The following is an 11,871-nucleotide window of genomic DNA, read 5'->3' on the forward strand; positions in this document are numbered from 1 at the left end:
CACACACACAATAACCCATAATGACTGTGTCACACACACAATAACCCATAATGATTGTGTCACACACACAATAACCCACAATGATTGTGTCACACACACAATAACCCATAATGACTGTGTCACACACACAATAACCCATAATGATTGTGTCACACACAAAATAACCCATAATGATTGTGTCACACACATAATAACCCATAATGACTGTCACACACACAATAACCCATAATGACTGTGTCACACACACAATAACCCATAATGACTGTGCCACACACACAATAACCCATAATGATTGTGTCACACACACAATAACCCATAATGATTGTGTCACACACACAATAACCCATAATGATTGTGTCACACACACAATAACCCATAATGATTGTGTCTCACACACAATAACCCATAATGACTGTCACACACACAATAACCCATAATGATTGTGTCTCACACACAATAACCCATAATGATTGTGTCTCACACACAATAACCCATAATGACTGTCACACACACAATAACCCATAATGATTGTGTCTCACACACAATAACCCATAATGATTGTGTCACACACACAATAACCCATAATGATTGTGTCACACACACAATAACCCATAATGATTGTGACACACACACAATAACCCATAATGATTGTGTCTCACACACAATAACCCATAATGACTGTCACACACACAATAACCCATAATGATTGTGTCTCACACACAATAACCCATAATGATTGTGTCTCACACACAATAACCCATAATGACTGTCACACACACAATAACCCATAATGATTGTGTCTCACACACAATAACCCATAATGACTGTGTCACACACACAATAACCCATAATGATTGTGTCTCACACAAAATAACCCATAATGATTGTGTCACACACACAATAACCCATAATGATTGTGTCACACACACAATAACCCATAATGATTGTGTCACACACACAATAACCCATAATGATTGTGTCACACACACAATAACCCATAATGATTGTGTCTCACACACAATAACCCATAATGACTGTGTCACACACACAATAACCCATAATGATTGTGTCTCACACACAATAACCCATAATGACTGTGTCACACACACAATAACCCATAATGACTGTGTCACACACACAATAACCCATAATGATTGTGTCTCACACACAATAACCCATAATGACTGTGTCTCACACACAATAACCCATAATGATTGTGTCTCACACACAATAACCCATAATGACTGTGTCACACACACAATAACCCATAATGATTGTGTCTCACACACAATAACCCATAATGACTGTGTCACACACACAATAACCCATAATGATTGTGTCACACACAAAATAACCCATAATGATTGTGTCACACACACAATAACCCATAATGATTGTGTCACACACACAATAACCCATAATGATTGTGTCACACACACAATAACCCATAATGATTGTGTCACACACACAATAACCCATAATGATTGTGTCACACACACAATAACCCATAATGATTGTGTCACACACACAATAACCCATAATGATTGTGTCACACACACAATAACCCATAATGATTGTGTCTCACACACATAATAACCCATAATGATTGTGTCACACACATAATAACCCATAATGATTGTGTCTCACACACACAATAACCCATAATGACTGTGTCTCACACACAATAACCCATAATGATTGTGTCTCACACACATAATAACCCATAATGATTGTGTCACACACATAATAACCCATAATGATTGTGTCTCACACACACAATAACCCATAATGATTGTGTCTCACACACATAATAACCCATAATGATTGTGTCACACACATAATAACCCATAATGATTGTGTCTCACACACACAATAACCCATAATGATTGTGTCACACACTGGTCAAGTTCAAGTCCAGGTCTGAGTCACCAATTGTTGTGTCCAGGTCACTGGGGGGCAGTGGATGCGCATTGATAATTCAAATGGAACTGGCATTTGCCATGGATTATTGTGAATAACAAACGCCTATCAACCAATCTGCATCCATGATCCAAACCTCCATTTTAGAAAGGCTACTATCCCACTACTATTTATGATATAGTCATTAGCCTGATTCTACTACACTAGCCTATATTTTTCAACACTAGCCAGCCTCTAACAATTTAAACTATCATAAAAATAATTTTGGACAGCTGACTCACATTTTCTATTAGGAAATATCATGGTAAGTGTAAAAAATATATATTCGTTTGAAAATGTTAACACTTTTAACTGCTGTAAACACAAAACATCTAATCTGTGTAATTGTGTCTAAATTGTAGCAGGCAAAACTCCATCCCCTGGTGAAGGCAGGGGTAGAGGACTGAAACCCGGTGGTGGGGGAGGAGACAAACCCCCAGATGCTAATCCTTTTGGATTCCAGCTCAAAGCAGTTCCCCTGAAGTTTACGAAACCACTCAAAGACATAGTGTTACAAGAAGGTGATGCTGTTGGTGCATCTGCTACGTTTGAGTGTGAAGTTTCACCTTCTACTGCTGTAACTACATGGATGAAAGATGGCAGCAACCTAAGAGAGAGTCCAAAACACAAATTCACCTCTGATGGCAAAGATCGCAGACTGGCCATTATTGACGTCCAACTGGTGGACACTGGTGAATATACTTGTGTTGCCAAGCTGGGCAACAAGGAAAAGACAACAACCGCCAAACTCATTGTTGAAGGTATTTCAGATCATTTTCTTAATTGAACGAATGTGAATTATTTCTATTATATAAGAAATTACTAACAATTAATTAATGATGTATTTATAAGAATCATATTTCTGTACAAAATCATGTGAACCACTGAAAAGCTGATAACAATTCATTTTCAGGTGTTGTAGCTTAAATAATGATTGTTTACTTAATGTCAAGTTTTATATTGTCATATAAAAATGTATACCATATAACTACACAATTTGATGGAGAGTACTCCCCTTTTTGATAAAGTATTCCTTAATCTATGTAGCTTTTGTCACATTTAAGTTGTGATGATAATTTTATGTATATATTATTGATATGGGTTGATGCATTGTACCTTTATATTTTGATGCAAATAATTTGTATGCACATTGTCATGTAAATAATGACCTAATACCTACCTGTTCAGAACTGCCCGTGAAGTGGGTGAAAGAGCTGGGTGAGGAGACGTCGGTCCTGAAGGGGCAGCCTATGTACCTGACCTGTGAGTTGAACAAGGAGAGAGAAGTGACCTGGATGAAGAGTGGTAAGATCCTCAAGGTCATCGCTGGAAAGGTGGCCATCAACGTCATTGGAATGCAACAAGCCGTTACGATCCAGAACATGGGAGATGACGACGCTGGAATCTACGCATGCGAGTGTGAACTCATCAGGACTAAAACAACTGTCAAAATCATTGGTATGTAGAGCATTCCCTAAATAAACCGTTGACACTTATCAACAATATAAATATACTGAATCTGTTAGTGTACATACGAAAACTGATTACAAATAAATGTTTACAGAAATTGTCAGAGACTGGTTGGTGAAACCATTGAAAGATCAGCATGTGAAACCCAAGGCCAATGCCACTTTCAAATGCGAGCTCTTCAAAGAAACCCCCAACTGGAAGTGGTTCAAAGGCAACAATGAGATTACAAATGATCCAACTGACAAGACTGAGGTCAAGAAAGAAGGCAAAGTCCTGACTCTCACAATAAAGAATGCACAGCCCGAAGATATTGCAGAATATGCTATGGAGGTTGAAGGCCACAGATACACAGCTAACCTGACTCTTGGAGGTTGGTTGCACAATCACTCATATCTTGTATGGTGTTGAATCCATTAAGGCTACCTAGTGAATGCTTACTCTATACTTTTGATATTTTTACAGAACGTGAAGCTGAGATCTTGAAGCCTCTCTCAAGTTGCGAGGTGGTCGAGAAAGAGGATGTTACATTTGAAACGGAGATATCTGAAGACGATGTGCCTGGAGAATGGAAACATAAAGGGCAGGTCTTAACAGGATCACCGGTATGACTTGTCTTGTGATTTGACTGTAATATTTGCACGAACACTAAGCTTAACCACAATTTTTAGAAATGTTTAACAGTCTTTGATATCTGTTTTCTTTTTATTGTGCATTTTCAGACATGTGAGATCAAAATGGAGGGCAATAAACGTTTCCTCACTCTGAAAAGTGTTCCACTGGACGCGTCTGGTGAAGTGTCTTATACAGCTCTGAATGCTGTCACTAGTGCTGTGCTCACAGTCAAGGGTAAGCAGTTGTTCCAAGAGCACAGTATGTATGTATGTATGGATGTATGTATGTATTTGCATTATATATTTTTTTTAAGTATGTGGACACCCCTTCAAATTAGTGGATTTGGCAATTTCATCATCAGCTGTTGCTGACAGGTATAAAATCAAGCACACGGCCATACAATCGCCATAGACAAACATTGGCAGTAGAATGGCCTTACTGAAGAGCTCAGTGACTTTCAACGTGGCACCGTCATAGGATGCAACCTTTCCAACAAGTCAGTCCATCAAATAGAGCTGCCCCGGTCAACTGTGCTGTTATTGTAAAGTGGAAACGTCTAGGAGCAACAACGACTCAGCCGCGAAGTGGTACGCCACACAAGCTCACAGAACGGGACCGGCGAGTGTGTAGCACTTAAAAATATTCTGTCCTCGGTTGCATCGCTCACTACCGCGTTCCAAACTGCCCCTGGAAGCAACGTCGGCACAATAACTGTTCGTTGGGAGCATCATAAAATGGGTTTCAATGGCCGAGCAGCCGCACACAAGTCTAAGATCACCATGCGCAATGCCAAGCGTTGGCTGGAGTGGTGTAAAGCTCGCTGCTATTGGACTCTGAAGTAGTTGAAATGCGTTCTCTGGAGTGATGAATCAAGCTTCACCATCTGGCAGTCCGATGGACAAATCTGGGTTTGGCAGATGCCAGGACAACGCTACCTGCCCGAATGCATTGTGCCAACTGTCAAGTTTTCCGGAGGAGGAATAATTTTCTCGGGCTGGTTTTCATGGTTCGAGCTAGGTCCCTTAGTTCCAGTGAAGGGAAATCTTAACACTACAGCATACAATGACATTCTAGACGATTCTGTGATTTCAACCTTGTGGCAGTTTGGGGAAGGCCCTTTCCTGTTTCAGGAAACAACGCCCCCTTCCACAAAGCGAGGTCCATACAGAAATGGTTTGTCGAAATCGGTGTGGAAGAACTTCACTGGCCTGCGCAGAGCCCTGACCTTAACCCCATCGAACACCTTTGGCATGAATTGGAATGCCAACTGCGAGCCAGAGGTAATCGCCCAATATCAGTGACCTCACTAATGCTCTTGTGGCTGAAAGGAAGCAATGTTCCAACATCTGGTGGAAATCCTTCCCAGAAGAGTGGAGGCTGTTGTAGCAGCAAAGGGGGGATCAACTCCATATTAATGCCCATGATTCTGGAATGAGATGGTTGAAAAGCAGGTGTCCACATACTTTTGCCCATGTAATGTATGTATCGATGATGTTATGCATGTATTGACAAAGAGAGCCTTATTCGTACCTCCCAGTAATGGAAATGGACTTCACAGTCCCCTTAAAGGACGTGTCTGTACCTGAAAAGAAACAGGCTATGTTTGAATGTACTATCACAAGGGATGTGCCTGAAGTCATGTGGTTGAAGGGGTCAGACACTATTGGTACATCAGACAAAAAATATGAAATAATCAATGATGGAATAAAACATATGTTGGTCATAAACATCGGTGAGTTTGATGATGAGGGAAATTACAGTATAGAAGCCGTGGGTAAGAATTCAACCTCTACACTCACTGTGGAGGGTAAGTATGGAACCATTGTTATTAGACTTGACACCCTTTGAGTGGTTTTTGTTTGATATCATCAAAAGTTTTGATTCATTCATTATTTTGCGAGTTGAAATAATTTTCTCTTAACTAAGTCCACTATGCAATCACCTAACATAATATAAACTCAGCAAAAAAAGAAATGCCCCTTTTTCAGGACCCTGTCTTTCAAAGATAATTCGTAAAAATCCAAATAACTTCACAGATCTTCATTGTAAAGGGTTTAAACACTGTTTCCCATGCTTGTTCAATGAAACATAAACAGTTCATGAACATGCACCTGTGGAACGGTCGTTATGACACTAACAGCTTACAGACAGTAGGCAATTAAGGTCACAGTTATGAAAACTTAGGACACTAAAGAGGCCTTTCTGAAAAACACCAAAAGAAAGATGTCCAGGGTCCCTGGTCATCTGCGTGAACGTGCCTTAGGCATGCTGCATGGAGGCATGAGGACTGCAGATGTGGCCAGGGCAATAAATTGCAATGTCTGTACTTTGAGACGCCTAAGACAGCGCTACAGGGAGACAGGAGGGACAGCTGATCGTCCTCGCAATGGCAGACCACATGTAACAACACATGCACGGGATCAGTACATCCCAACATCACACCTGCTGGACAGGTACAGGATGGCAACAACAACTGCCCGAGTTACCCCAGGAACACACAATCCCTCCATCAGTGCTCAGACAGTCCGCAATAGGCTGAGAGAGGCTGGATTGAGGGCTTGTAGGCCTGTTGTTAGGCAGGTCTTCACCAGACATCACCGGCAACAACGTCGCCTATGGGCACAAACCCACCTTTGCTGAACCAGACAGGGATGGCAAAAAGTGCTCTTCACTGACGAGTCAAACCCCAAACAGCAAGCCATGCAGATGTAGAGGCACTGTGGCTACGAAAAATTCCCTTGAAAGGGCAGAACCTAGGAATAAACCTAGAAAGGAACCAGGCTCTGAGGGGTGGCCAGTCCTCTTCTGGCAGTCCCGGGTGGAGATTATAACCGGAAATGGCCAAGATGTTCAAACCTTCATAGATGACCTGCAGGGTCAGATAATAATCATCACAGTGGTTGTAGAGTGTGCAACAGATCATCACTTGAGGGTAGAAATGAGTTAGAAATCTCTGAAGATGATGTCCATGGCCAGTGGAAACTGAACTGAGAAGTCCTTACTCAATCCCCTGTATCCCCTTACTCAATCCCCAAATCATTCTAACTGTTGTTTGACCATTCTACCATTCATACCATTACATGATCATCCATTCTCATCAAATTGTCATTGAAATATTACAATAAAACAGCCCATATAATTATCTTCCTTCCTCCTTTTCCCTTTCATCTTCATCTAATGTGGACTATTTTCTATACAGATTTTGCTATAATTTATAGGACATTGAAATGATAGAGGACGGTGCAAAGCACACATGAATATTATACAACCTCAAGGCCCCCTTGTCAGGGGAGATTCTATTTACAGCTGCTAATGCTAAATGTGTTGCTAATCTGAAAGTGAAAGGTGAGATTTTTATATTTGATCATGTAAATGTGAATATTTTCAGTGGTGGTTCTCTACGCATTGCCATGATGCCACATTATCTCTGTTTCCTTCTGAACAACAGAGAGTCCAATTACATTTGTCACACCTTCGAGTGATGTACAAGTGTATGAAAAATATGAGGTCAGATTTGAGTGTGAAGTGTCCAGAGTGCCTACGGGCTTCCGTTGGCTCAAGGGATCTCATGAGTTGACAGCTTATGATAAGTTTGATATTACCCATGAGGGAAAGATATACTCTGGTGGTCAAATCTGCCGCATATGAGGATGAAGCTGAGTACATATTTGAGGCAGAGGACAAGAGAAACTCTTTCGCCACTGGCGAACTAGTTATCCAATGTAATCTGAAGAAATGTTTCTGTGCTTTCTGTTTAAGTCCTGAGTCAATTCATGACAAATTACTGAAATTGATCTTCTCACGATGACAATGATTGAATTTCTTATGAATTGAATGTCTTATCAGGAATTCACCTTGAGTTTGTGAAGCCCATTAAAGATGTCACGGTCAAGGAGCGCTAGGCAGCAGAGTTCAGTATTGAGCGCTAGACAGCAGAGTTCAGTATCACATGACAACATCCAGGTCACCTGGTACAAGAACAATGTGCGTTTGCATCCCAGCCAAGTTGTGCACATGTCAGACGATGGCAAGATGCACAAATTGACCTTCAAGGGGTGTCCATTGATGACACATCCATGATCAAAGTAGAAGCCTTGGGCAAGAGCTCTGAGGCCATGCTCACTGTTCTTGGTTAGTATATCGTTAAAACCCTTGAAACGTTCAATCAAAATAAATCTATAGAATCTGTAGATGGAAATAAGCCGTTGTCGAAACTTAAATATCACGCAACTCATCAGGGTTTCTTTTTCATAAACAGAGGGAAAGCCTTACTTCACGACAAAACTGCACGACTGCTCAGTCACTGAGAAAGATGAACTGACGATGATTTGTGAACTGAGCAAGCCCAATGCAGAGGTGAAATGGTTCAAAGGTGACCAGCAAATCACTTCCTCCAAGAACGTGGTCATCAAAGCCGATGGAAAGAGGCGTATGCTGATCATTAAGAAGACAGAGAAAGCCGACATGGGAGAATACAGCTGTGATTGTGATGCGGACAGAACCACGGCCAAGCTCAACATTGAAGGTAGCCTTTAGTGTTTTTAGCTCAGCATTTGAGGATTGCAGTTTATATTTTATTTCATTTATACAAACACTTGAGTTGTCTTTGTGTGTCTTCTACAGATCGTGACATTAAGTTTGTCAGGCCCCTGTACAGCGTGGAAGTGACAGAAACTGAAATCGCCAAGTTTGAGACTGAGATCTCTGCCGATGATGTCCATGGTTACTGGAAACTCAATGGAGAGGCCCTTCATCAGTCGCCTGTAAGAAAAATATCCACTTCATTATGACTACATACAGTAATTGGACATTCCTAGCGGTTGAGGAGACAGAGAAGTAAAAAACAAAAAAAAGATGGTATGTATAATTTGACGAGGATCACTTAGTAACTGTTAGTGTATTCTCTTTCAAGGACTGTGAGATTAAGGAGGAGGGTACAAGGCATATCCTTATCCTGTACAACGTTCGCAAGGATCAGGCCGGAGAAGTTGACTTCCAAGCTGTCAATGCTAAATCCAATGCTCAGCTTAGAGTTAAAGGTGAGAATGATTTAACACATACTCACACTTTTATTTGACAATAAGATAAGCACTTTTTTGATAAAGTTATACTCTGTAAGATATGCAAGTAGGCCACCAACAAAACGTTTGATCAGTTCATTTGTTTTTTGGTGGGCTTCAATGATACATTTCCCAACTGTTGGTTGAAGTAAAGTAAACCGCAGAGCTGTCAGATGGGGATATAGTCAGGTATTTACAGCCCCTTTTAATTAGGTGTCAAAAGTTTTAAAAGGGAGGACTAAAGCTATCTAAATAAGTGTGTCATAAAAAGTGTTGAGGTTTGGATTTCAATTCTGGCACACTTTTTATATATCTAAATATCTACTTGCTTGCAAAACACTCAAGGCATTGCTATGCAATTGCAATACTTAGCCATGATGCAACCGTTTTTGGGGTAAAAGTTGGGTAACAGCGTACCCCCAAAATTCAGAGTGGTTGATTGACAGGGACAGATATCCTAGCCGGTGGTGTGGCAGGGGGTGGGTTAAAGGCCAATCAGATGTTGTGGCTATTTTAGAAACCACATGCCTTATCTAGAGTGGGCAGTTAGTGATTGGCAGAGCTACAACATGCCTGCCTCTCAAAGTTTTTTGCTGACCATATACATCTCAAGGAAACCGGGTATGCAAATGAGGAAGGCCCCTCAATGTCAAGTCCCTCTGCGCTAGTCCTATCAGTTATCCTGGTGGTTTACAGGACTCCAGAGCAGTGGCCAGCCGTCAGGGCATCCGCAAAATGAGGATTAGCAATTAGGTTTATCTTGGGATTTGGGAGTGACTAACAATGTCTTCTCCTCAATCTAAAGCGCGGGTGATCGGCCTGCTGCGGCCTCTCAAGGATGTTACTGTTACTGCTGGGGAGACCGCCACTTTCGACTGTGAACTGTCATATGAAGGAATTGCTGTGGAATGGTTCTTAGGGGGTACAAAGTTGGAGCCAAGTGACAGAGTAAGTGTTTATACTGTAACATCTGAAATATTTGTTACCACAACACTGACACTCCCTCAAGTAATTGATATGGAAACATGCCAAGACTTTGAATTGTACTTATGAACAACAGTTTTTCCAATATGGCAGACAAATACCTGTTGTCATGGAATTTACTACCTGGATTATAACATATTCTCATATCCCAAATAGTTTTAATGTTTTAACAAGATCGAAACATTGTCCTTGGTTTTACTTAATCTTATCCCAAATTGTCTTGAATTTAAACGGATCTTAGCCAGTTTGTCATGTTGCATTATTTACATTTAGGTTTTAATGTTCTCTTGTGCAACCTACATGCTTTCTGCATATAAGGACCTGTGAGGATCAGGATTCCAGTTGGGGATTTGATCCGGGTTTTGAGATAACGCGGGAGGGCTTTTCTGCCCTGCAAGCGTTCTTCTAGTTATTTTTAACTGCTTCAAGTGTGTGTGTCCAATGGCAGGTGGCTTGAGAGTTATTTGACAGTTATCATTTTAAAATATGAAACAGGTGTTGTAATTTAATGTAGAAATTGGCTTTGAATTGCTTTGAGTTATCTGTTAGGTCCTTATATACCTATGTATAGTGTCTAGCCTAGTTATTTAATTAATTCCAGTGTGTTTGAGGTGTGAAAATGTTATATGATAGGTTGATTTACGATGTTGCATAGCCTGGTTTGTCCTTCAGTTACATACAGTTATATGGGTCCTATTACCTATTTTAATGATGATTGAATTCACATCTTTGATAATTTGATGTGTTGCCATATACAATGTTAGTGAACATTTGATTTTTTTGAGGATAACTGTGATCACTTTTGTTCCACTAAAAATCTTACATTTAGAATAATATACTCTGAATATGTAGGCTATTATTGTATTGTGGCTATGGCTGAATAGTCCAAAACATGATGATTTATGCTGTCAAATGTTGTTTGTAAAATATGATTGCATGTGGTGTCATTTGCACTGTTATAATAACAATATAAGAGTATAGTCTACCTTGCAACAGAGACAGCTAAATAACTTGTATATACTGTAACCATTTGTCAAAAGTCTGTGAATGATCTGCCATGGTCTTCATGGTTTCACATAGATGTTATGTCATTTGGCAAATCATGACTATTTGAAATGGGGGGAAAATATAGAACCTATGTTGACTGCTGTACCACTGCACCATAAGAGGTAGGCCTATATTGTTTACATTCAAGAGGAACATTTTGACTTTATGGAACACCTACTGTAAAACACTGGGGAAATGTGGTCTTAGTTAACCACCTTACCAAACCTCTGGTAAAAGGGAATAGTGTAACTGGAGTTCAAATTGAGCCTAGGGTTCCCTCAGGGAGCCTTCGGTCCCTTGTCACCAGCTGCTGATGTTCATTCACGGGAAGAAGTAAATAGCTTGACCCCGCATAGCTATCACCGTCCATCTGATTTATCAAACTGCTTGATTTGCACAGGTGGTCACCCGAGCAGAAGACAAAACTCACACGCTGACTCTCAGAGATGTCAAGATTTCAGAAGATGGAGAAATGAAACTCACTGCAAAGGATTTCCAGATTGAGGCCAGACTACATGTGAATGGTAGGTTAATCTATGTGTGTTATGTGAATGATAGGTTGCTATTACTGTTTGTGGTGTTTGGTTGCTGTTGTTGGGATTCTTGCCCCCCATGGAGACTTGGTTTCTATTACCATTCCAAATGTATAATTGTCAAGCTTCGTTCCTAATTAGTTGATTTCTTCAAATTCATTGGTGGTACGATATTGTGCATATGATTTGGTTAAACAACAATATAG

General features: G+C 40.5%; 1 protein-coding gene across 1 annotated transcript in view; it reads left to right on the forward strand.

Moving 5' to 3' along the window:
• The window catches only part of LOC123990012 (titin-like), a 181,279-nt gene that overhangs the window by 81,023 nt on the left and 88,385 nt on the right, over nt 1-11,871 (forward strand). The window contains 18 exon segments of the mRNA XM_046290750.1: nt 2,322-2,720; nt 3,148-3,417; nt 3,524-3,799; nt 3,892-4,031; nt 4,149-4,275; nt 5,579-5,848; nt 6,466-6,494; nt 7,260-7,386; nt 7,490-7,652; nt 7,654-7,763; nt 7,888-7,964; nt 7,966-8,092; nt 8,095-8,172; nt 8,300-8,566; nt 8,665-8,804; nt 8,954-9,080; nt 9,907-10,049; nt 11,533-11,656. Coding sequence (XP_046146706.1) covers nt 2,322-2,720; nt 3,148-3,417; nt 3,524-3,799; nt 3,892-4,031; nt 4,149-4,275; nt 5,579-5,848; nt 6,466-6,494; nt 7,260-7,386; nt 7,490-7,652; nt 7,654-7,763; nt 7,888-7,964; nt 7,966-8,092; nt 8,095-8,172; nt 8,300-8,566; nt 8,665-8,804; nt 8,954-9,080; nt 9,907-10,049; nt 11,533-11,656 — 2,994 coding nt within the window.

The sequence above is a fragment of the Oncorhynchus gorbuscha genome, linkage group LG01 (assembly GCF_021184085.1).
Source record: "Oncorhynchus gorbuscha isolate QuinsamMale2020 ecotype Even-year linkage group LG01, OgorEven_v1.0, whole genome shotgun sequence".
NCBI lineage: Eukaryota > Metazoa > Chordata > Actinopteri > Salmoniformes > Salmonidae > Oncorhynchus > Oncorhynchus gorbuscha.